Here is a 26,627-nt window from a genome sequence, read left to right as displayed (position 1 = left end):
GTTTTACCCACCCACATCTGCCACTCTGTCTGTGTGTGTTTTTTTTTCTTTTCTTTTTTTCTTTTCAAACATATGTTTTCATTTAGCACTGGATAAATAGGAAAATCTGAGGGAGAGAAGGGGGTAACTATTTGAATCCCATTACCTCATTTAATTTTCAGACGATGAAAAGGCTTAGAATTCATCATTCCCGTACACAAACAATTTGTCACAAATGTTTCAAATAAGACGCGCCATGTTTAACCAACTTTAATTTAGGTAAATAGGACTTCAAAATCTCTTAATTCCTGTGCCTCGCTGACGAGCGCAGCTTTTGGAGTAAAGCAATGAACAGAACTCGGGCCAAAGGCTGATGTGCACAGACACCCCTGAACACCCTTTAGCATTCACTAACAGGCAGAGATCTTGCCAAATGTCTTGTCACATGTAAACTCTTTATATAAAATATTAGATAAAAAAAAAAACATCAACATCAGTGCAAACATTGCTGTTAACAAAACAAACACGTACCATACCTGTTATAATAACAATGCCAACGTTGAGAACATGTCGAGTCATTCAAAACAACCCAACTTCAGTTTTAAAAAATCAAAAGGGCGCTGAAGTGAATGAGTGTGCATTTTAGACACAGTCCACGGAGGGCAGTAAACCGAGTTTGGTAACACTTTATTTTAAGGGGCCTTTAATTACAGTGTACTCACCCAATAGGTGCAGTGAAATAACTAAGTGGTGTACTAACATGTAAGTACAACTGTTTACACAGGGTTTATTTTGTGTATCTACATACCAAAGGTGCCTTGAGGTTCAGTTAAGCCCTTTGCCTCCGTGGAAGAATTCATCACTTTGGCAAAGTGTTATAAAACCACTTCATAGTACATTATGGTCACAATTGTCATTATGGTATATAGATACACAAATATATATATGATGTAATAGCTATCACAGTAATAGTTATCACACCAGTTATTCCACTGCATCAAATGAGTAAGTGCACTGTCATTGAGGGCCCCTTAAAAAGTTACCCAGAGTTTTAACAAACCTAAAACGTTCAGGGATGCAGTTTATCCACCTCTTAAACAATATTTACACACATAGTATAACATCATCCACTCTTGCATCTGTGTACTAGCACTTTTTCTTTTGAGAAACTAGCTCACGACTTTCCAGCAATATATATTACAGCTCTTGACATCATAAAAGAAAAGAAGAATGCTCGCCTGAGGTCGACAAAAACCAAGGCAAGAAACAAACAAGTTGTAAATCATAATTGTTTTGTCACTCGTGCATCATTCACACTCTAAAAAGGCACTTGGTAAACCATAGCGTAGCACAAAGTGACTGCAAAAACAGCACTTGAATTTACTGGCACGAGTGGTACTGTACTGTAGACAAGAATTCAAGGCACCTAGTGCTTATTTTGCATTCTAACAGGCTCGCCTGAGTCTCTCTCTTGTTCTCACTCTCTCGTCCACTCGTCTCTCTCTCTCTCTCTCTCTCTCTCTCTCTCTCTCCGACTGGAATGTAGCTGAAGAGTTTTTTGGCACATCACTTCACATCTGTGAAGAGTAAAATGGCATCGCCTGGTAGGCTACCTAGGCACAGGCCAAGGCCTAGGCTTTTAGGCTCGCCAGTAGTGTGGAGCGGACCCAAAGGCACACATCCCAGGTAAATGTAGAAAAAGAAAAAAAAAACAAATATCCTGCTACACATTTCTTTCAGCCAGTTCACTGAGTTGTAGTAACAACATCCCAATAAGAACAAGTCTTTGGCTAGGTAGATTGACCTACTTAGGCAGTTGTGCTTGGAGCACAAAGGAAAGGAATCATTACATAGCAGGTAGACTACTTTTGCTTTCTTCACCCGGTTTGTGCTGCCTCTGTGGACACACACACACACACACACACACACACACACACACACACACACACACACCCACGTGACGTTCACATGATGCTGTCCCATTGCACCCCCATGTCTGGGATCTCCGGCTAGATGTCAAGATCATCTGGCCGCGCTCGACTGCTCGCCCGGCTGCTAGGTCGCTGGTCCAGCTGCTTCAGGAGGCCCGGCAGGTCTTTACCCGGCGCCACCTTCTCCGTGTAGTGGTGCTGGAAGTCCTGGGTCGGGCAGGACGGGTACGTGGGCACCTTGTTCTGCTGCCCCAGCTGGTTCTGCTCCGTGCTGTAGTTGGACCAGTTCTGAGCGTTGGCCTGCTTGGTGTAGATCTCGCAGGAGTTGTTTTTGTCCACCGACGCCTGGTTGAGGTTGTACTCCAGGTGGTTGTCCATGGCCATGGGGGGCGCTGAGCAGTCGTTGTAGTAGACGTAGCTGGAGGGAGGCGGCATCTCGTTCATGCTCGGTGGCTTCAGGTGGTGGTGGTGGTGGCTGCTGCTGCTGCGCTGGAGCTGAGTCACGGCCCTCTCCTTGGCCTGGTCTTTCATCCTCTTGAACAGGACGTAGAAGAACTCGATGACATTGAGGCCGAGCGACACGAGCGAAACCACCAACATGAACATGATGAAGATGGTCTTCTCTGTAGGCCTTGAGAGGAAGCAGTCTATCTTGTGGGGGCAGGGGAATCGCTCACAGGTGTAGACCGCACTGAGGCGGAATCCGTAAAGATACCACTGGATCACTAAGAAAGCGACTTCGAAAACAGACTTGAGGATGATGCTCACAATGTAAGTGTAAAGGAGTCCCCCTCTCATTTTAATCTTTCCGTGCACCTCAAGGCCATACTTAAACTTCCTCTGTTGAATTTTCTGAAGCAGTGCGTCCACGTCTCCGCCTTGGTTCCTGATTGCCTTCAGGTTGTCCTCTTTCTTTAGGAGTTTCTCCTCCTTGTTGATGAGGTAGAGGACGTGGCTGAGGTAGAGTAGCGTTGGCATGGAAACGAAGATGATCTGCAACACCCAAAAGCGCACGTGCGAGATGGGAAATGAGTCGTCATAGCAGACGTTCTCGCAGCCGGGCTGAAGCGTGTTGCACTTGAAGGCCGACTGCTCGTCGCCCCAAGCCGATTCCACCGCTGTTCCCAGAACGAGTATCCGGAAGATGAAGAGCACAGAAAGCCAGACTTTACCTCCCGCTGTGGAGTACGCCTGGACCTTGTCAAGGAGTTTCCCTAAAGCACTCCAGTCGCCCATGATGAAAACGGTTGCTCTGTACACACAGGAAGAGAAGTAAATTAAAGGTCTATAGGACAGGACAAATGCTTTGCGCTCTTACATATCCACGGAACCGTTACCCAATCTTTCTTCATCTTAAGGACATCATGAAATGAAGTTTTGTTTCTTAATTTCATGCAGTGGCCAAATGCCTAAAAATATCACCAGTAGGTTAAGTTAAATGGACATTTGTGCTAACTTTACACAGCTTACTACTCGAGCCTTAGCGCTGTCTGGGACTGGGAGTTAAAATGTGCCATCCAGATGTTTCCGCCAGCCAGCGTCTGCCCCACAACCCAGAAGGAATAGTCCCAAACACTAGATAAATAATGATAACATGAATGTATAGGCTACACTGTAAACGGCAGCGAAACGTTAACGAAAACAAAGTGGGAACATATAGCAAGTTCAAAGGTTAAAATGTCCAGTCCAAATTTTCAATGATTGCATTTAAGTCAGAGGCAAGCTTTTTTTTTAGAACTCCCGCTCACGTCGTTAGCTTAGACGCTTCACAAATTGTTTTAGAGCAGGCTGGTAGGCAAAGTGAACAACACAAAATTAACTGCTGTTCCTAAGAAACTTTGGTGGTACTTACCAGAAACGTTTCGTCAGTCCTCGCGCTTGAAAACATCCACATACAATTTAGGTGAAGGCATGGAGTGACTTTTAAACCCAATGTTGTATGTCTTCAACAAACTGTTATATCTCCAAATTGGCATCTTCCCCCTGCTTTCTTCGTGTGATTCTTCGGCAAAGTTTGAGGTCATCTGATTCCTCATCCAGCCTGCATGACTCCGTGCTTTGATTCATCCTCTTTTTTTCTCCCCTCAGAAGATGTGAAGGAATGTGAGCATCACATGGGAAATATATCGCCACCTGGCGCAACATGTAAGAAATATAGTTCTATCTGAATTAAACTATAGGCTGACTAACTGTTTTTCGAGAGAATAAGGTAACCAATTTCTCAAAACTTGTTTTCCAAAAATAACGCCTATGCCTAAATAACTAATATTTTTAAAAGTTATTAGTGCGCACTTCTGCGTAAAAAGTAGGCCAGCATGCGGCAAGATTTTCTACAGTAGCTAGTGACCTCAAAAAGTGTTCTAATATCTGCACATTTTGTGTTTATTAGCTCTAAGCTCCGATGAAAAAAAAAACACACAACAACTCTCCACAGTAAAATTAACCTAACAAAAGTCACGCGCACCAAATACGGACACTGGGCTTACAGACAGCCTTTTCTCTGTCGCCAAGTAGGCCTAGTCATCTTCTCAAAGCACTTGTTCTGCCTGTAGGAGGCGACATAGTATGGAACTTCACCACTTCAGTCAGTCACCACTTCAGTCTCCAGAATTAATGATGTACTCATCCTACTCCTAAGAAGCAGCACAAAGAGTCATATCCAAAGCCAAACTGCAGTTAGCACAAGTGAGTTCATCTCACAGTTTAGGATCCTCACAGAGTGGGATAAAAACATAAACAAAACCACCAAAGAAAAAAAAGAACCAAAATATAAGTAATATAAGTAAACCCTACAAGTTAATCCTTGCCTCCACCACAAATATTAGGCCTATTCTCCATTCCAGTTAGACTAATGAAAATGGGGAAACCATAGTGAAGACACTCATTCGATTTCTTTTGAATTATTCACAAGGGCTGCATTATCTCTAGATCATCTTGCCAAAAAAGTTGTCTTGTGGATATTGATGCAGCTCATTTCACAAAATGGCTGCCAACAGCTACATTTTCGCTGTCAGAACAAAGGAGGCTGTAAAAATGGAAATACTTTGGCAATACAAATCTGAATACAGTATGTATGGGGTAATATTTAAGTGCAGTAGTCAAATCATTCAACCATTTTTAGATCTGATCCAGTACACCCAGCAATGTGTTTTTCTTTCTATGCTTTCTATTCATAGAGTTGTTGTGAATATTTTTTCTTTCATTTGCAATCGCCCCAGGCTCAGAGAGAGAGAGAGAGAGAGAGAGAGAGAGAGAGAGAGAGAGAGAGAGAGAGAGAGAGAGAGAGAGAGAGAGAGAGAGAGAGAGAGAGAGAGAGGGGAAGAAGAAGAAGAAGAAGAAGAAGAAGAAGAATTGGCTCCCCGTGACATTGTATGCATTGAGTTGGGGGCCCTTTCAAATGTATGTCTGATTACTTTTTTCCCCCTGGGCCTGGCCAAACCTATCAGCAGTACTGCAGCTACCCTAACAACCAAGAGCACAAAAGGACAATACCAGCAACACTTAGAGATGGCAATTATTATTTATTGCAATCGCACAGTAGAGGATTTTCTTGATCAGACAATTTGTCCATGCTGTGTCACAACCATTAGCTATACTGTACATACTGATTTGTGGGAACCCACAGACAGAGAAAAGGACTGAGGAGGACCAACATGGCTAAGCCTAACGCCATTGTTGCATGAGCATTGATTTAGGAGGAGCAAAGCACATGCTGATGCAGCTTCAGAACATTCAACCTTCTCTTCACTTACTGTATGATCTTGCAGTTAACATTTAATACACTGCACATACACTATTCTCATGTCCGAAACATTCACTTCTTCACTACTACATAGGATATAAGTTGCATGTTTTCTTCCATACATAGAGTGCCTGTCTCGCACATAGTGATCAAGAGCAAATTTCAGATCATGAAGCATATGACCTTCAATATCTTGTCCTTCTTACTGAGGTCGTAGTATGACCTTCAGTCTTGTGCTGTTCTTACTGAGCACTTGAAATCAATTTGTTGTTTATTCCATGGGAGGACAACATTTTGACAGTGAGTTTTTCTTTCAGAATATAGAAGGGCCCACGGTTCAAACATTGTCCTGCCATGAAATACCATAAAAGTAACAAAATAATTTCAAGTGTGCAAACTTCTAGGAATCAGAATTTGAATCAGTCATTGTCCTGCACCTTGACCGGGGCTGTGCACAATTCTTTTCACCCTAACTCATCTTATGGAGGTGGTCTTCATTTCCTGGGAGTTGGTATAATAAATTATGACCTTAGCTCTTGTGCTCTTCTTGTGAGGTGATAGATATTTCCTTCAGTCTTGTGCTCTTCTTAGCTAGGTGGTCTTTATTTCCTGGACGTCATAGAGGAGTGTGTGTGTTTGTTTAAGTGTGTGTGTGTGTGTGTGTGTGTGTGTGTGTGTGTGTGTGTGTGTGTGTGTGTGTGTGTGTATTTGTGGGGCATCATTTCCTGGACGTCATGGAGGAGCGTAGGGTGTGTGTGTGTGTGTGTGTGTGTGTGTGTGTGTGTGTGTGTGTGTGTGTGTGTGTGTGTGTGTGTGTGTGTGTGTGTGTGTGTGTGTCATCATTTCCTTGGCGTCATAGAGGAGCGTAGGGGCAGCACTCCCTCCACCCAGCTGTTGGGTTTGGACAGCATGGCCTCCCAGAGCTCCACCTCCTGACCCATCGAGTCCATCCAGTCCACCTTCTTGCCGTAGCTTTCTCCTGGGACCGAAAATAATTAAAAAACAGATTTTGGAGAGATGGTGAGAAGAACAGTATTTTAGAGATGCGTAAAACAAAAGCAATTCTATTCTGACCTCTATTCTGCATTCTATTTTATTCTTCTACGTATATGCTGCACTATCTTTGTAAATAATACGGTTAGCCGGAGATGGTTTGCGCAACACAGTGCAGTACAATGCAGGGAATAGCAATGTGTGGGGAAAATGTGGTTAAAAAAGGGGGTACAAATGTGGTTTAGCATTTAAATAGTAGGCAACAAGACTAGACTCCTCCCTCTCAACCTTCAAGCACGTAAAGACTTCTCTTTCGCAACTACTATTTACCACACTAATCCTGAGCAGGCCCAGAGCAGAGACTCTAAGTCTAAGGCATGTGGTGCATTTGTGGTTTACTGTAACACACAAACAGATAAAAGTAAGTACGTACTTGTGTACTAACATACACTCACTGTCCACTTTATTGGGTAGGCAATGTTAAATTGCTTGTTAGCACAAAAATCTAGTCAGCATGGCTGCAATGGCTACATGACACAGCTGAGATTCAACGCATCTTATAGTAGGCATGCCAAGGTTGTCTGAAGTTCAAACGGAGGATGAGAAATACAGAGGAATTACTGTAAGTGACTAAAGTCAGCGACAGGCTGGTGGTTGGAGTATTAAACTGCTAATCTCCAGGGATTTTCACACACAACCATCTCAAGGATTTACAAAATACTGTATCATCCACACAAGAGAGAAAATATATACTGTGTGGAGCAGTGAGACAAAAATATCTGTCAGTGACAGTTTATGAAAGATGAATTGAAAAGTTAATGAAAAGTTAATGGCAAATAGCGAAATACTGTTTCAATAGCTCGCTGCATTTTGCAGTCATAATGCACAGTGCTTTGGCATCTTCTCACTGTTGATGATCGTCCTGATGTCTACTTTTTAGACCGGGTAGAACAGCAACATGTTTCTTTTTTTCTTTACAAATATCACAGGGTCACATTGAAGAATAATGAAATTTCACGATGTACTGCACATACAGAATTATACAAAGAATGAATGGTCAAACGAGACTGTACAGTAGTGCAAGTGGCAGAACAATTGCACATAGGGCCCCAGGGCAAAACAAGGTTAAGGCCCCTCATATTACACAGTGATGCAAGCGGCTGAACAATTGCACATAGGGCCCCAGGGCACAACACAGATAGGGTCCCCCCGTATGGCCTGTCAACATGATGATAGCCCCCACCTCCTCCCATAGCTTCGCTCCTGCGTGCAAGGGAGTGCTACTGTACCTGTGCCCAAGCAGAGGCGCAGTCCTCCCAGGAACTGGTTGGAGAGCTTGTGGTGGTCCCAGACGGTGAGCTCACAGCAGGCTTCTCGCACCTCCCCCGTCCTGAAGCCGTCAAACACCATGGCGTGGTTGTACACGGGGCTCTGGGACTTCTTCACCACGCGCGTCTTCTGCCGACTCTTCTTGCTCGTGTCTGGCAACATGTAACTAGGTAGGAGAGGACAGAGGGGAGAAAGGAAGGAAGGAACATGCACCAGAGATCAGGTTTTGATATTGAACAACAAGTGCTGTGTTTCTGATTGAATCTGGAAGAATTTCACAAGGACAATCACTATCTGAAGGAGGCAAAAGTGTCAGAGATTCGGGTTTGATGCAGTGTTTCTGGAGTTGCGAAATTGTGCTAAAGTCTCATTAATTTATTATCTCATTCCACTTGCTGAAGAATCTAGGTCACGGGTCATCAATGTGGTGCAACGAGGGATGTTTAAAAGCTCTGACTGACAGGTATTTGTTGGTTATACTACTGTAATATCTTTAGTTTCAGACTATTAACCGAGATCATTATAGCAACAAATGTGTCCTTTTGGAATGTTTCCATAATAGCCAAGTCAACATTAAGAAAAAAACATTGAAACAGTACAGTTGCAGTAGGTCAGATAAGAAGGAGTTAGGGGCCTATTTGATAACACATAGCCCACATCTACTATAGAATTGAGAAAATAAAAATATTCTGCTTTAATACTCTTTCAATGAGATTGTATTTAATTCCGAATCACACATCCTCTGTAGAGTGATATAAATTGAATTTCATTAGTTCACCCTCCGAGTGCTTGGTGTACAGACAATAATGTTTGGTAAATGGTAGCTGGCCTCGGACCCAGGATACTTTAAAGCAATACCATACCATTTCTGAAAATCAGCTCATTTTACACCTCCCTTAGAGTTAAATAATTGAGCTACACCTTTCTCCTGTACTTGCAGCTGTTTTCTGAGTATGGCAATGCAAAACGCTGGTTGCACAAGATTCAATGATGGCTATTAGGAGGTAGGATTTGTGTTGCCATACTCAGAACCCGGCTGGAAGAACAGGAGAAAGGTAAAGCTCAATTATTTAACTTAAATATAGGTGTAAAATGAGCTGATTCAGAAATGGTCCGGTATCGCTTGGAGCAGAGATCATGCAGGATGAGATACGCTTGCACTGTGTGTAGAGGGATGGTAGAGTGGGACCACTGGTGAAATGAGTTTGGGGAGGAGGTGGGACAACTCAAGAGCCTTTGTGCACGACAGGTGAATGGGTAGGAGGGATTAAATCTTTGAGAAAGTAGGAATAGGATCAAAGCTGTCAATCACTTCGCGTGCTCCTCCCAAACTATATTTAAAGGAACAGTCCACCCATTTTTTGATTTTCACATATTTGCTGTAAGCATTAGTCCAAGCATTATTCATGAATGTGCATATGATTTTCTTCTCAGTGTTTTCAGTACTCAGATTTCTTGGATCAGAAATATTTGCATAGCTTAGCATGGGCAGAATTAGCACCAAGCCACTAATGCTAATGCTGCCCATTTACTTCCAATGATTATGCTAAGCTATGCTAATAATTCTGATCCAATAAATCTGAGTACTGAAAACACTGAGGAGACTAGAAGCACTCAGAGAGCGCAGACCTCCGCCAAGGAAGCTGCTAGATACAGTTGACCATGTTACACCCTAAGTCTTTCTGCCTTGTTTTTGTGCTGTTCCCGCAATTCAATTGGGTCCCTCTAATTCAATTTGGTCACTAAGGGGCATCTAGAATGGTGAAGAATCTTTGAAAAGTCCTCGTTCTGGTTCGTGATCCGGATCATCGCCAGAATTTAATCAATTGTTGCTTGGGTCATTACTAACAGCTCCACAAAGTTTCATCCAAATCAGTTGATTAGGTTTTGAGTTATCCTACTAACAGAATCTTTAATCCGGTTCCGGATCACCACCAGAATTTAATCACTTGTACCTTTGGTCATTATCAACAACTCCACAAAGTTTCATCCAAATCAGTTGATTAGTTTTTGAGTTATGCTGCTGACAAACAAACAAACAAACAAACAAACAAACAAACAGACAGACAGACAGACAGACAGACAGACAGACAAACAAACGCAACCGAAAACATTACCTCCTTGGCGGAGGTAAAAATGATATGCACATTCATGAATAATGCTGGGAAATTCTGCTAATATGTGAAAATCAAAAAAGGGTGGACTGCTCCTTTTAAGAAACAATAATAAATGGAAGATGTCATCGAGTACAAAGTCTCCCTCACCACTTGACAAAGGAGTCCACGTTATGGGACTTGAGTTGACACAGGTCTTTGGCCTCCTTCAGCCACACATGTACCTCTCCTGTGTTGGACTTGGCGCCCCCTGGAGGAGCAATAGAGATGGTACAAATGAGCCATCACAGTTCTGACTGTAGACTTAGCTAAAATACACTCATTCACAGTCCCAACAAACTGAAAGACATGAGATCGCCCATTTCACAATGCTTAACTACCTTCTCCTGCCACTAGAACATATGCCATCACATGACATTAGTTTTAGCCTTTATTCAAAGCGACTTACATAAGAGGGAAAACAATAGAAAAAGTCTGTGAGATTGAGGCTTGACCACCCCTCTCTCATATCAGGATGACCGCAAGAAGAACGACTAGGCAACTCAAAACTAAAGTGAAGCGGGTGCGAGTTTATTTACAGTGCAGTAAGTGACTTAACAAAAAGAGAAAACAAAAACTGAGAATAAACAAAAAAGAAAACCGGTCTCAATCAGGCAACTCAAATATAACTACAACAAAAGACTTTCAATAACTTTTTCATTAGCGCTTCGTTTGCACTTACTTCTCTGCACAGCTTCACAGCAAGCGTGCTTTCCCCTGGCCCTCTCTAGCACAAATGAAAACCCCTGCCCTTTTGAAGGGCTCACACTCTGCAGGAGAATACTGATTGGACATACAGCAAACCAATCAGTACATGTTTAACTGAGGAATATGTGTGTTTGTTACATGTGTGCATTTTCGCGATAGGCGCTGTAAAAGGCAACAGTTTGGCTGAGGTGTGTAGGCGATGCTAACAGGTGTCTGGGCACAGACCTGTATTGTGTCTGGGTCTATGTGTGTGCGCAAGTGCGCTTGCGTGTCAATGTAAGGGTCTGTGCGTGTCGGGAAGTGTATGCGAGTGTAGGGAGGATGTGTGGCTGGCGTTTTGGTGAAAAATGTCAGTAACACCCATCATCATTTTTCACAAAGTCCCTAGGTAAAACAATGCTATTGTACATAACTAGCATTAGTTTTGTTATGAAGGAAAACCATCTTGGAAGAGAACACTCTTCCTCAGCTTGTTAAAGGTGAATTAGGTCGAAATTAGATTAAGGTTAGCCCAATAAGGTGGATGTGAGATCATAAAAGTTTACCTGTGCTGGCTGGAGGAACATATTTCACGGCCACAAACAGTGTTCCTCGATAGTCCTGAGATTCATGTGCATCTCCACCCTGCCAGCAAATAAAACAAACATAGCTTTAAACTAAACTGAAGATTAGTACAGAATTAGAACAATATTTCCATTGTTTATGGTGGCACGAATAGTAGTGAAATACTGAAATTATTCAGGCATTTTTGTTTTGTACAGTTATTTGCTAAGAACTTGAAAACTTTTAACAAAACACCACAGATCTCAATTACTTACAGTACATTAAATACTATATTAATTAATGTATTACTAATGACATGGCAAGGCCTCACTCCTGGATATCACATGGTTGTGTGATTAAGGCTTGTAATATTTGCCTTGGGCTGGGTATTATACAAGGTGAGCTTACAATACCTTGGGATAATAACTACTACACTTGTTGAAGGCCTACCTTGGCCTGACCGTTTTAATCAGGTGACAACATACCACAACGCGTGATGCCTCACCTTGGGCTGGATATTGTACCAGGTGAGAGCCTGTCTTAACCCTTTATAGGGCACACAAATGTCTGCTCCCGAGTGAAAAAAAAAGTTTGACAGGCTCAAGCCCACTGCTGATTGGTCGAATGTCAAGATGTGACTATCTATCTGAAAGCCTGATTTCTCCTGATTAATTTGATATAGCCCACTTGGGTGTACACCCTTGTAGAGAGGCATGGCAGAGGCATTTATGATAGGTGTGCAAGTAATCGGAAGTCATCAAATATAGTCACTTGCCTTATAAAGGAAGCGGAATATGAGACCAAGTGATGCCGTACCTTGGGCTGGAGATTGTACCACGTTAGAGCCTCGTGTCCCCAATCCCAGGTGTTCAGGTCGAGCTCCACCTGCCCCAAGAACACATTCCTGCCCCTCGAGTCATTGTGCCACACTGACAGATTCAGCGTCTTGTCGTGCAGTTCTCTCTTTTTAATTTTGTACTGATTGGAGGAAAAGGAGATAAAAAGGTAATATACAGTAAGTCATGTGTTAATTTATAAATCATACATTACTTCCAACATAATTCCAATATCATTCATGTGCCCTTATTGTAAAGTGTTACCGATAAAAACAACATATATACACCACGTGGTGGTGAGAAAGTGCATTCATGTCCTGGTGAGAAAAGAACATGGGAGTATGTTGTAATACGCCCTTTATCAGACTGGGCCACACTCGCTGTGTCAACAACAGGTACAGTACAGCAAAAAAAAGTCAAAGGACAAAGTGGGTCAACACGCAGTCTGTCTGTGAGTTCCAATATGCGACCTTGCGTCCTCCACTTCTCCTTGTGGCCTCATACCAGGGAGTAATAGGTCGTGATGACATCACTGACAACAGCATTATACGTATTTCAATATCTCGCCAAAGCTCAATTGTAAAGTAATTTTCTCATTTTCAAACAGGATGGTAAATGAAGAATAGTCAACCAAAAATGTTTTGGCTAGGCTGACAGCAGGGAAACTTAATTGCTTTCTCCACGGAGGCGGGGCATCATCAAAACGGGAGGCCACAAGCCCAAGTGGAGGACGCAAGGTCACATATTGGAATGCACTCAGTGTGTGTACACAGGATCCCAAACATGGCACTCTACTCTACTCTGCCCTCATGGCTTTGTGCAATTGCGGTGCAGTACACACCCTGAGCGATTCAACAAAGACCGGGTTGGTCGTCTGTTTCTTAATGGAGGTCTTCCTTTTTGTACGTCGGAATTTGTCTGGATGGAGGTAGGTCTTCACATACCTGCCAAGGACAAAAGGACAAACGCATCGTTGGCCTTATTGTACACAAAGGTGATAAAAGGACAAACTTTATTGTAAACAAATGTGATACTTAATTACATAAAGTACATTACTGCAATTGTGTTTTCTTTTTTTAATATACTTTTTGTTTTTTTTTTGGGGGGGGGGGGTCAACTTTATTAGGACAGGATAGTGAAGAGTAGGACAGGAAATGAGTGGGAGAGAGAGACGGGGAGGGATCAGCAAAGGACCCGGGCCGGGAATCGAACCCGGGTCAGCCGCATGGCAGTCGAGTGACCACCGCAGGGCCAATTAAAGCACTGTTGACGACAGCTGCACACGGCAGCATTTGGTAGAAATTGCTTTTGGGAAGCAGGAAACCATGAATCGTGCTAGCAAGGCAGGTTACCACCAAGCCATGCCACAGAGATAATAAAACAATACATCAAATTCAAAATCCACTTACACTTGAAGCAACATACAATAGAATCCTCTACTGAGTAGAGAACTAATACTAATACTCTACTGAGTAGATAGATGCTAAATATTTGAAATTATTACCTTCGCCGACTTTGTCGCGAAGGTTATGTTTTGACCGCTGTGTATTTATTTATTTATTTGTGAATATGTTTGTTTGTTTGTTTGTACTTCGTATAACTCAGACAGAACTGAGCCGATTTTTATGAAATTTAGTGGGATGACTGGTCATGACCCAAGGAACAATCGATTACTTTTTGGGAGTGATTGGGTCAAAGGTCAAGGTCAAGGTCACGAAATGGTCAAAAACTTAAATTGAGCCGATTTTTTATGAAATTTAGTGGGATGATTGGTCATGACCCAAGGAACAATCGATTACTTTTTGGGAGTGATTGGGTCAAAGGTCAAGGTCACGAAAAGGTCAAAAACGTTTTTCTTTGCCAAGCACTATATGCCAGAACAACGTGTGCATGCTGAATTGAATAAGAGGTCAAGAATGGGCCAAAAATGTAATATTACGATATTCCGGTCCGATTTAAATGAAACTAACACCAAAATTTGGAGAATGTTATGCCCCACACTCTGAAGATGGCCAGAAAAAAATAAGTGGCGTAGGCGAAGGTTTGCGCTCTACCGAGTGCCCGTTCTAGTTAAGATAATGTATTGGTTTGAGAATTATTGATGAAGGACTGGTTTGAATTATTATTCAAGCTATTGTTATTCATATATTATTCAAGCTACTAATAGGTATGATTTTTTATTAATATTTTGATTTCAATATTTCTATGAATTGGTATGCACTTGATGTCAGTATTGATGATTTTGATAATTCATGACTGATAACTTGTAATTTTGATGACATGGATGATTACTGTAGGCTACTGTGTCTCTTTCAGAGCTTTATGGGTCTGTGCACTGTTATGAGCTCCTGTCCTGGCAAAATGTTAGTAGGCCTATAACCTGTTTTGGTGATAACTTAATGTTTGTGATGACATGGATGCCTAATTTGTCTGTGTAGGAGCTCATGGGTTTGTGTGTGGTTTGTTTGCATTGCCATAGGCCAGGTCCTGACACTGATGTAATATGCTGTACTATATTTGATGTCAGTTAGTATCGGTGATGGTTGATGGATATGTGAAACTTATTGATATATATTTGATGTCAGTATGATTATTACCTCCACCAAGGAGGTTATGTTTTCGGTCGCATTGGTTTGTCTGTCTGTTTGTCTGTGTTTGTTTGTCAGCAGGATAACTCAAAAAGTCATGAACGGATTTGGATGAAACTTTGTGGAGTTGTTGGAAATGACCAATGGAACAAGTGATTCAATTTTGGTGGTGATCTGGATCACAAACCGGAACCAGGATTTTTAAAAAGATTCTCCAGCATTGCTAGCCTAGACGCCCTAACTGCAAATTGACTTGTGTGACAGGGCGATTTTTGACATTCCAGTTTCTAACTCAACAAAAAGAAGGCAGAAAGACTTAAAATAAAAAAAATAGGGTGTATCATAGTCAAATGTTCTATCAAACCTTGGCGGAGGTCTACACTCTCTGAGTGCATTTCTAGTTGTTATTGATTCTGTGGTGTTTGGTGAGGTGCTCACTGGTCTATACGTTGCCTGTGAGTGCATTGATGATGGTGTATCGATTATATTTTTGATGATATGGATCATGGATGACTATTGTGTTTATTAGTGGTGTGCATTGGCACTGTCCTCACGATTCGATTCGATTACGATTTGGGAGGTAGAGATTCTATTTGATTCGATTCTCTTTGATTCAATTCAATCCGATTCAATTCTACAATGCATTGCAATGCATTACATTTCTACTGAAAGCAAAGCAAATGAGGCATGATGAGGCAATACAAGTAGTCGGATACTGAGCAACAATTTATTGGCTGTTTTCTGTATCAGTCTTGCAGTTCTCAATGCTTTGAAGTGCTTTTATTTAATTTAACAATCATTTGCTCCACGAAATATCCACGGAAGTAATTGAAAGTTAAAAAATTTGCCGCATCGATTCTGGAACTTGCCGCATTGAATTGGATCATCCATGCCCTGCATTGCATTGCATTGCCGAATCGATTATTGTTGACACCACTAGTGTTTATGGAACTCTCATGTCTGTATGAGTGTGTTGCTTATGAATTTGACATTAGTACTGATGGCGGTTTTGGTGATGATGATGATGACTCACGGGTCTGTGCGTTGTTTGCGAGCGTTGCCGTGGGCGAGGTCCTGACACTGTTCCACCATGATGATGAGCTCCTCCGCTGGACTGTACATCATGGCGAACTCCACCGCTCCCTGCACCACCACGTTCCCAAAGTCGCCCGCCTCACTGTAGATGCTCAGCAGACTGCCTGTGCGCTGTGGACAGGATCGGGAATCAGGATAATCACAGCAAACCCAGGCAGGAGCTCACGTGTTTACAGTACACTACTAGTACTATGCCGTGTGTGTGTGTGTGTGTGTGTGTGTGTGTGTGTGTGTGTGTGTGTGTGTGTGTAACCCTCCCCTTGCCAACTGCCTCCCTGCACCAGCGCCAGCACCACAATCACAACAAAGACACACAGACACGCAGATGCAGACACACACGCACGTTTGTGTACAGATGTGAGTGACAGGTTCTGTTCTAGTTGTTATTCTAGGAGGAACGCAACTCCATTTGTGTCACAGAACAAACACAGCATTTATTAACGTCTTATCTTATCCTCAGCCCTGCCTGAAGCAACAAAGTAATGCATTTCTCAAATTGTTCCACATCTCAACGTCATTGCCAGATTAAACAAACATATTTTTTTCTCTGATAGCATTGATGTGGTTCAGTGATATTATGTATATGAAAACCTTCATTCCTACCCACTGCAACATCTATATGATAATGTTTTACGAAAAAAGGGCTCTGCTCTGACGCCCTGTCCCTATGTGCAACACAATGTGATTAAAACATCAGTCAAAGACTATTTGTTCGCATAATACTACAATTGCCTTATATGGGAATATATGAAGAGTTCATAACAAACGCTTCCTTCATAAAAACCCCAGCCTTAAAAAAATAGTGTGAATACAACAGTTTAGCCTTGATTCTTCAGGAAGCATTCAAGAGTTTTAAAGTACAAATTCAAATGAACTTATAAACTCTCTGTAGTACACTCTATTTATATTTTTATGTAATATTTATATGAGTTTATCATTGAGCGCTTATTGCACACCTCAATTCGAACGGGTTTTTAAGTTTCTTTCTCTGATAATATTGTGTAAATCAGTGTTTAAATGTTGGATTTGTGGCGGAAATGTCAGGTAAGATTAACTCTGTTCCAATTTTTCTGATGCTGTCATAAAATTATCTTTATTAAAATTGTATTTCAGTGACTTTTATAAAACAGCTCTTCATATTTTATTAGTATATAAATTTGATAGTCACCCCTGCGAAGGATTTATTGCCGAGGTGATTCTTCCTGCCAGAGAGATCGGAGCCAAAACTGGACACTGAGCTCTGGTCATCATCGTCTGTGTCCAACGTGTCATCCTGAAACACATTGCGCACGTGTGCGCGCACACACACACACACACACACACACACACAAAGTTATGACCAGCACTTGTCAAACACACATCTGTCTGTCGCTCTCTCAAACACGCACACATGCATGCACACACGCACGCACACACACACACACACAAACAGTTACGACCAGCACTTGTCAAACACACATCTGTCTCTCGCTCTCTCAAACATGCACACACGCACGCACACACACACACACAAAGTTACGACCAGCACTTGTCAAACACACATCTGTCTCTCGCTTTCTCAAACACACACGCACGCACGCACATACACACACACACACACACACACACACACACACACACACTTGCACCACAGGTGTCTAGTCATGCAACAGATCTGGTTATTGTACAAAACACAAGTCATTAATAATGAACGTGCCACAGACATGCAACGCATCACTGAATATAATGCACAAGCACCCTTGAACATGCTATAGTCATTTTCCATTTGCGGTAAACACAGCCATTACATAACATAAAAAGCCAGTCAGCTACAATTTGGTGGTCACAGACAGACAGACAGACAGACAGACAGACAGACAGACAGACAGACAGACAGACAGACAGACAGACAGAGAGACAGACAGACACACACACACACACACACACACAAACACAACGTAGCATGCTTTGTACCGTGCATTTATACAGTCAAGGCAGTATTTACTCAACTGTACAGAGACATATGGTGCATACAATCCACTAAACACAGCACTCACTATATAGGGCTCATGCATACAGTAGAAAGCTTTACCTACACATGGTCATTACTTCTACATAAAATTCAGTTCACCTGACACAGAAATGCACATAGTAAAAGAAAAATTTAATGAATCAGTTTAAAAATATATGTATAAAAATCTGCATATCAGATGCACACATATGCACAAACGTTTATGACTTATCATGAGTGATGTTTAACATGAGAGACAAATATTGCACATACAAGTGTGTGTGTGTGTGTGTGTGTGTGTGTGTGTGTGTGTGTGTGTGTGTGTGTGTGTGTGTGTGTGTGTGTGTGTGTGTGTGTGTGTGTGTGTGTGTGTGATGTGTGTAAATGTGAAAAGTACAGCTTAAAAATAACTCTCCAAATAACAGAAACATGTTGCTGAGTAATGGGAGTATGTGAGATGCTTAGCCTGGATGGCACACCCACCTCGCCCTCTGCAGATGCAACGATGCCCTTGACAGCCTTGGGCATGGGGGACTTCCCACCCTCTACAGAATAGAGACACAATAGAGACTCATATGCATAACTCTCATATGAACACACAAAGTTAAGTTTATTTTTTAAGGGACAGCGCACACTGCCTTACAAATGCGAAGTGCTGAAACTACTACACCACCACTGAAACTGAGAAAATTGTCTTCAAAGCCTTGTTATTACTGTAGGTTGGATATTGTAGGTTCATTGTAGGTTCATATTCTTGGGTTCGAAGTGGGGTCACAGACACTAATGACACAGTTGTAATACTGCCTCTTGAAACATACTGATGCTGATACTGATACTGCAGCAAGGGGCAAGGGATTTAGTCAGAGGGAAAAAATGGGACTGCATGGACTGCATTTATATAAAAAATGTGCTACAAAGTGGATTTCCAGTCAAAACTCAACTCCACAACTTTTCAGACATGTCGAAAAACAAAAACAAAAACAATGCTGCATTAAAAACCATGCTCACTAGGGTGCATCAGATGCCCCTTTGAAAAGATATCAACTTGGCCCTATAGTAAAATTGTTCTACACCCAGTAAAAACACACTGTGTAAAATATTTTGAAATTTGGATGAAGTCTACCGGGGCCACCAGCCCCATGAAAATAGAAAATAATGGTGATAGCCAAAATCTTGGATAGAAACAGGGCTGGACTGGCCATCTGGCATGGCGGGCATTTCCCGGTGAGCCCCGCACCCTCGTGGGCCCCCATTTTTTTTTTTTTTACATTACTGAAAATAGGGGCCCATGAGGGTGCGGAGCCTACCGGTGAGTCAGTTCTCCAGCACTAATAATAATGAGGGCCCCCCCTTAAATCCAAAAGTGCCCGAGCCCTATTTATCGCCCAGTCCAGCCCTGAATAGAAATGGACATTTTGCTGCATAAAGCTACCCAATAAAAACATATTGCCTCAGCTGTGTGATAAAAAAATGTTCTATGCACAGTAAAATCACTCTGTGGAAAATGTGTTGAAATTTAGATTAATTCTACTGGGTCCACCAGGCCCATGAAAATACAAAACAATGGTGATAGTGATGGGCAACCTGGATTCCAAAGTCCAGTGCCGCATATTCCAAATATAGCCAATATAATGACAATACAATATAACTGTATGTGATGTTGGAAAGAGTGGCTTCCCAAAACCTGTACTTAAGTGGCTTCTTAGTATGTCATGGGTATCACCAGGTCCAGAGTCCATTGCCAAGGGCCTCTCAGGTAAGTTATGGTACTCATCTGATGGAGTAAAGTGAAATACTACCACAGGCGATGGGATAAAGAAGTGGCACTCTTCAATACAGTTGTTTTGACTGCCTTGTAGCCTAGGCATTCCAAGGAACATTCACAGCTTTAGTACAGATGTTCCTCCATGAATTGTAGGCCCACAGGTGAAACACACAAATATAACAGTCATGCAGCTTTGCAATCTCTTGCTTGATACTAGCAGTGGTCCAAGGCAGCAAGGAATTGATATTGTGTTGCAAAAGAGCAAATTTGCCTAAATATAGCAGTTTGACCATCAGACATGTCCTGAGACTGAAGTCTGTGTACGTGGATCGACTGAATACACACCCTGCTTAGATATTCCTTCTGTTTGTGCTCTCAATACAGGTGATTTCACTAATTACCTCATTAAGTGGTAATTAGGATCAGCTGGTTCATTATATTGGCTGGGGCAAATGTGTCACACGGTTTGTCCACCTCTGTTTTAAGACAATGGCAAACCTAGATTCAAAAGCTACAATCCAGTGCCACAGATTTCTAATTACCTGGTTTTACCTGTCCAATTGCCCTAACTGGAAAGGTAAAACTAGGTATGTCATTTGGAATATGTGGCACTGGACTTCAGCTTTGGAATCCAGGTTGCCCATCACCATCACCATTATTTTGTATTTCCATGGGCCTTGTATACCCAGTAGAATTCATCTAAATTTCAACATATTTTACACAGAGTGATTTTACTGTGCATAGAACATTTTTATCACACAGCTGAGACAATATGTTTTTATTGGGTAGCTTTATGCAGCAAAATGTCCATTTCTATTCCAAGATTCTGACTATCACCATTATTTTCTATTTTCATGGGGCTGGTGGCCCCGGTAGACTTCATCCAAATTTCAAAATATTTTACACAGTGTGTTTTTACTGGGTGTAGAACATTTTTACTATAGGGCCAAGGCAATATCTTTTCATAGGGGGCATCTGATGCACCCTAATGCTCACGCAGGAAACGTGAGCATGTACCCATGTTGTATACATACATTAACAGTACATAGCCAACACAAGTGTGTGTACAGTAGGATACTGCTTTTTGATGCAGTATAAGTTGTCTCATGAATCAGTCAGTTTATAGATGACTCGGCATGAAGGGGATTGATTTGAACTAAAAGCAATAAATAATTTGAGGTGGCAGTGATTCCCATGCAATCCATACAAATGTACTATACAATGCTTAGTGAACAACAGAGGTCCCTGTAAACCACCCCCTCCTGCTGAGTGTGCTTTCAGCACAACTTTAGCTTTCAGGTCATGCCGTTTTAAACAGCGGAGTAGAGGAAGGGGGTGGAGGGAACTGTGTTTAAAAGGCAAAGAATGTCGCAAGGCACGGATTCAAATCAGGCCGAAGGAGCTTTCAGGAGGATGGCATTAATCAAGAAAGCCCCTTCGCGTCTCGTTTCGTCTTGTCTTCTAGCTCTCCCGCTCACTCGTTCATTTGCCTACTCGTAGAGTCGGACTTTCCATGATTAGGCAAACCTAGGCAGTTGCCTAGGGCCCAGATCAAATTTGTCCTACATAGGGGCCCCAACTGTCACACCAGTCGCGGTAAACACAAAAACACACACAAAAATAGGCTGGAACACTGAGATTGCACCAAAACACAGAATGTTATATCAGTACAATAACGTTTGAGGGCCCCATTTCGCCTAGGGCCCCAAAATGGCTAGATCGGCCCCTGCCTACTCCTTCACTCCTCTGGCTCCCTATTTAGGAAGTCTTTGGGAGAGAAACGGACAGAGCAGAGGATGACAAATGACACGGGAGCGGCAATGAAAGGGTGTGTCAGTTCCAAGTAGGGTGGTGTTTTTTGGTGTTGCTCCTAGAGTGTCAGGGCCAAGGGCTATGAAACGCCAGAGAAATGCAACACTCTCAGGAGGAAAAAGGAAACCACTCTCACAAGTTGTAGCCTAACAGATGGCCGGGCCTGCCGCTTGCTTGTTATCAAAGTAAACCATCAGATACAAAATATTGGCCTCGGGGAATCTCAACAAATTCATAATGGCACACAAAAATCTTCTGAAAAAAAATGCCATGTCAGCAGTTTAATCCATTTAAGCCTAAGGCACCAGCAAAAAAAGAACGGCTGCCGAATGCCTAAGCCCTTTTTGGGAGAAGGTGCCCTCGGCCTATAAAAACCTAAATATCTCAGCCTCTGAAGTACATAAAAACATGAAATAACTTGCATTTAAATGCTAGGACCCACATCTTGCATTGGAATGTGTTCATACAGCTCTAATATACCCAGATGTTTTATTTTAAAAAAACCTCAACTCTCAAGAGCCTGCAAGCACCGTCTATGTTGTTCCAGACCAGGCGTCTAGGTCAAGGCAGGTCACCTTCAGTATGCATAATCAAGCTTAAATGGGCTAAAGAAAAACAGGGTAAGGAAGTGAGCATTGATGGTGTACACTACAGTACAACGCACATTTACACATGTTTATTACATACCTTTTTTCAGCTCTACATGCTGAGCCTCGGAGGGCATGATGACTATGGAGGGGACTTTGTAACTTCCCATCTGTACGCTTGTGGGTTCGGGCTGGTCCTCGGGCCTAATGAGAGGACGCACATCAACACTTGAGGACACATGTTCAGGGGCCACGGGCTCCTTCACAGACACACGCACACGGTCACCACCACTGGCACTGGAAATGGCTGGCACAAAGGGGTTTCCTCGCCACACTTGAAAGGGGTTGCTTGACGTAGAAGACTCTACAGTTGTACGCGCATCACCATCATTATCCTTCTCATGTTTTTCCTGCCTGTCAAACCCAGAAGGCACGGTGGGCTTTCTATAGTTAAATTCTGTCACCTCGAAATCGCTGCTACTGCTAAGACTCGTGTCACTTGCAGCTGTGCCCGAGGGCACGGTGGTGACGGTCACTGCTGTGTCTTCAGAGTCCACGCCAGCACGCGTCGATACGGGGGTGAGAGAATCCTCCGCCATGCCAAACGTGACCCTGTGGGGCCTGGAGGCGGAGGAGGAGGCGGAGAAGGTGGAGGGGCGCCACTCGTCTCCCTGGTGGTCGTATTTGAGGAGGTCAGGGCTCGTTTCGATTCCTCCCCCAGTGGCAGTCACTTCCTCTGGGGCTGAGTGTGAGAGCTGGTCCCTGGCCTGTCCCTGTCTCTGTCCCCTATCCCGGCCCCTGGTCATGTGGTCATCACTAAACCGCGAAGGCAGCACCTTGCGGGCCACACGAGACCTCATTAGGAACGGCGTCCGCTTCTCACCCCCCTCGTCCTCCTCCACCGCCCACATGTCCTTCTCACCCCCGTCGTCCACATCACCCTCTTCCTCCTCCTCCTCCTCTGCTGCTAAACCCTCGCCTCTCCTGGCCTCTTCAGCAGGGCCTGACTGCATGCTTTCAAAGAGGCGATAGTTTGCAGGCGTGCTTGCCTGTTCGTCCTCCACTGTTGTTGAAGTTGTTTTTGTTGTTGTTGTTGCTAAGGGTGAGAAACGTACCCTCGCTGACTTGACCTCAAGATGAGGCCCGTCGTGTCCTGATCTCTGTGTGTGTTGTGGGGTGGTTGGTGATTGGCCAGCTGCAGGTGGTTCCCTATCCCTATCCGCCTGCCTCTGATTCATTCCAAATTCATCTTGCCTGATTGTAGCCTCAAACACGTTTTCCCTTTCAACTCTCTCGTTTTCATTCTGGCTGGCACGGCGCCCATCGCCTGACGGCGGCGCGCAGCTTAAATCACTACAAACGATCTCATCCCCTGCATGAATAAGGAGGCGAGAGCTCAGTTTTGGAATTTTATACTCCGTCTCGGGAGGGCTGCAGAAAAAATCATCCAATTTGTCTTCTCCGGGCTGTTCCGGGCGAGCAGCAGCAGGCTGAGCAACAGCAACAGCAACAGCAGGCTCTCTGATGTTTCCTGGAGAATCTTCGCTCTCTATCGACAGACTTTTATTTGGCTGGTGAGGCGTGAAGGCCTTACTGCCAACACCAAAAGCTCCACTCACACCTGTCTCTTCCGCTTTCCCTTTCTCTCCTCCCTCTTTCACAGACACTTCTAAGCGTGAGGCCATTTTGAAAGGCACATAAGCACTTGCATGTGGATCTTGTGGTGGTGGTGGGTCTGACACTTTAATTCTTTCAGATTCTTCAACACGACTACCGCTATCATCAGCACCACCTGCACCACCACCACCTGTGGCTGGTGTGTCGTTTGAGGTGCCTCGTGACTGATAAAAGAAGTTCATGCGGGGCTGCTTCTTCTTCAGTGTGATCTCTCCCTCACTCTCGTTCTCTCTCTCCTTCGCTTCCTCTTCCTCCTCTCGCACTCGTCTGTCATCATGGCCCCCTGTAGACTGATGCTCCCTGCTGCTGCTGCTGCTGCTGCTGTGGCAGGAAATGAGTCCAGGAGATAGAGATCTGGAGGAAGCCACTTCATAACTTATCGCCGTTTCCGTCGGTGCAGTGGTTGAGGAGCTCGAGCTCGAGCTTGAGGCCTGGCCAAACAGGGCCTTGTCTTCTGCTACTGCTGCTACTGCTGCTGCTGCTTCAGATGTTTCAGTGTCAAGGTCAGGGTCAAGGTTACGAGGCCCCTTTGCAAACGACCTCTGACGAGGGACCGGCCTGGCGCTGACGACGTGAGGAATGTTCTCCTCCTCGTCCTCCGAGGCATTTGGATTGTAGCTCAATAGCACCGGCTCGCTAGGCGTCCGAGGGACAGCCTGCGACTCCTCCGAGTCAGACGACGAGCAGCTCGTATGGGGCTCGATTTCAGCCTCGGCCCCATACCCATACTGAACACTCCCTGTACCTGTAGACAGCGGACCTGTTCCCTGATTCAGATCCGCCGTGTTGGGCTCGACGGATATCTTCACCCAGCTGTCCTCCACGGATGTCCCTTTGCGTAAAGCAGGTGGTAGGGACACCCTCTTGCTGCCGTCCACATCTTTAGTGGAGGGGGGAGGGGTGGAGGACTTGAAAGGCGACTGCAGGAATGCGAATGTCCTGCTGCTGCTGCTCTCGGCAGGAGGCGATTCGTTTGCTCCTGGTGAATCATTACCAGGCCGAGGGCTGGCAGCTGGGGCCGTGCTGATAGGTGTGTTGGTGACTGTGTGTGCGCTGAGGAAAGGGTTAGTGGATTTTCCAGCAGGCTGCCTCCTTCCCCATGCGTCCTCCTCTTGGTGGTAGCTGGGTGATTTCTGGCCACCACTGAAAGCAGAGGGGGTGGGCTCTGCAAGATAGGATAACTCCTGTCATTCATTCTTTTGATTGACAGCCCCTGATTGACAAGCTCTCATCAGGAAGTCAAAGTATTCACTTACAGCAATCTGTGCGGAAGCATCAGTTACGCATGTACTGTACTGTACATATCACTGGCCTCGGCATTAAATGACCTGCATATACTGTAGCTTAATGTATAGTACAGTTGTGCTCTTATGTTTACATACCCCAGCAGAATAAACGCTTTCTTCGCGATTTCTCACAAAATATGAAGGATTACACAAAACCTTTTTTTTCACTCATTGCTAGTGACTAGCTTAAGATATTTATTAGCAATATTCTGTGTTTACTCTTTCAAAAGCATGATCACAACCCAAACTACCCAAATGACCCTGTTCAAAAGTTTACATACCCTAGTTTCTAATGCTGAATATGGCCCTGTTTAACATCAGGGACCGCTCTAAATTGTTTGTGGTAGTTGTGGATAAGGCTCTTAATGTTCTCAGATGACAAAACAGCACATTCTTCCTGGCAGAATGGTTGTTTCCTATAATATTTTTGGGTGTCTTGCTGGAACCTCACATTTGAGGTTTCCCCTGAATGGCTCAATGATGTTGAGATCAGGAGAGTGAGACGGTCGCTCAAAAACCTTCATTTTATTCTTTCTGAAGCTAGTGACGGGTTGATTTGGCTTTCTGTGTTGAAATATTGTCATGTTGGCATGTCCAAACAATGGACCATGTGCAGTTTCAAGGCTGATGTGTGTCAAGTTTCCTCCAGTATTTTTCACAGGGCAATGTATTCATCATTCTGCGAGTATGGATCAAAAGTATAATGCATTTGTAACTCAAATGTCCCCATGAAATCAGTGGTCCCATGAGCATGTTTCACAGAAGGGTATGGTGTAACTTTCATCATAGGCTCCATTGACTGTTCTCCAAATGGTACTGTTTATAGTGGCCCTAAAAAAGTTCCATATTGGATCTCATTTTTCCAAATGACTTTGTCACAGGCATTTTGATGCTTCTCACTGTGCTATTTGGTGTATCATATGCAAAATAACATGTTTGCATTTTTGTGGTAATGGCTTTCTCCTGGCAACCCCCAACAGCCCATCTTTCCTCAAGTGCCTCTTTCCTGTTTAAAACATTTTTTTCATGTTGTCCTATATTTCACCTGAAGTTATTTTTTGATTGTCCTATGCCTCCTGAACAATTTCCCTTGCAATGATCATTGCAATGCAATGATTCCCTTGCCCATTGGCTTGATTCCAACCAAACTCCTCATATTGCATTTCTGAATTGAAATTCCAACGGTGCCAACATGACAATATTTCGACACAGAAAGCCAAATCAACCCGTCATTAGCTTCAGAAAGAATAAAATGAAGGTTTTTGAGCGACCATCTCACTCTCCTGATCTCAACATCATTGAGCCACTCAGGGGAGACCTCAAATGTGAGGTTCCAGCAAGACACCCAAAGATATTAAAGGAAACAACCATTCTGCCAGGAAGAATGTGCTGTTTTGTCATCTGAGAACATTAAGAGCCTTATCCACAACTACCACAAACAATTTAGAGCGGTCCCTGATGTTAAACAGGGCCATATTCAGCATCAGAAACTAGGGTATGTAAACTTTTGAACAGGGTCATTTGGGTAGTTTGGGTTGTGAACATGCTTTTGAAAGAGTAAACACAGGAAATTGCTAATACATATCTTAAGCTAGTCACTAGCAATGAGTGAA

At 43.4% G+C, this 26,627-nt stretch overlaps 2 protein-coding genes across 2 annotated transcripts; both read right to left on the bottom strand.

The window, feature by feature from the left end:
- Window positions 1–234: 234 nt before the first annotated feature.
- Window positions 235–4,158, bottom strand: gja1a (gap junction protein alpha 1a). The gene is made up of 2 exons (XM_063183872.1): window positions 3,763–4,158; window positions 235–3,162 (listed from the first exon to the last, which is right to left on the bottom strand). The coding sequence occupies exon 2, from the start codon at window positions 3,144–3,146 to the stop codon at window positions 1,989–1,991; it is 1,158 nt and encodes a 385-aa protein (XP_063039942.1). The 5' UTR covers window positions 3,147–3,162; window positions 3,763–4,158; the 3' UTR covers window positions 235–1,988.
- Window positions 4,159–5,234: 1,076 nt separating this feature from the next.
- On the bottom strand, window positions 5,235–22,819 carry LOC134435090 (synaptotagmin-like protein 2). The gene is made up of 10 exons (XM_063183871.1): window positions 22,152–22,819; window positions 18,371–18,432; window positions 17,066–17,170; window positions 15,836–16,008; window positions 13,056–13,158; window positions 12,195–12,356; window positions 11,381–11,459; window positions 10,239–10,338; window positions 7,935–8,140; window positions 5,235–6,631 (listed from the first exon to the last, which is right to left on the bottom strand). The coding sequence occupies exons 1-10, from the start codon at window positions 22,648–22,650 to the stop codon at window positions 6,492–6,494; spliced, it is 1,629 nt and encodes a 542-aa protein (XP_063039941.1). The 5' UTR covers window positions 22,651–22,819; the 3' UTR covers window positions 5,235–6,491.
- Window positions 22,820–26,627: the final 3,808 nt, after the last annotated feature.

The sequence above is a fragment of the Engraulis encrasicolus genome, chromosome 19 (genome assembly GCF_034702125.1).
Source record: "Engraulis encrasicolus isolate BLACKSEA-1 chromosome 19, IST_EnEncr_1.0, whole genome shotgun sequence".
NCBI classification, from domain to species: Eukaryota; Metazoa; Chordata; class Actinopteri; order Clupeiformes; family Engraulidae; genus Engraulis; species Engraulis encrasicolus.
Note: the sequence above shows the minus strand (reverse complement) of the source record. Positions and strands in the feature narration are given on the sequence as shown.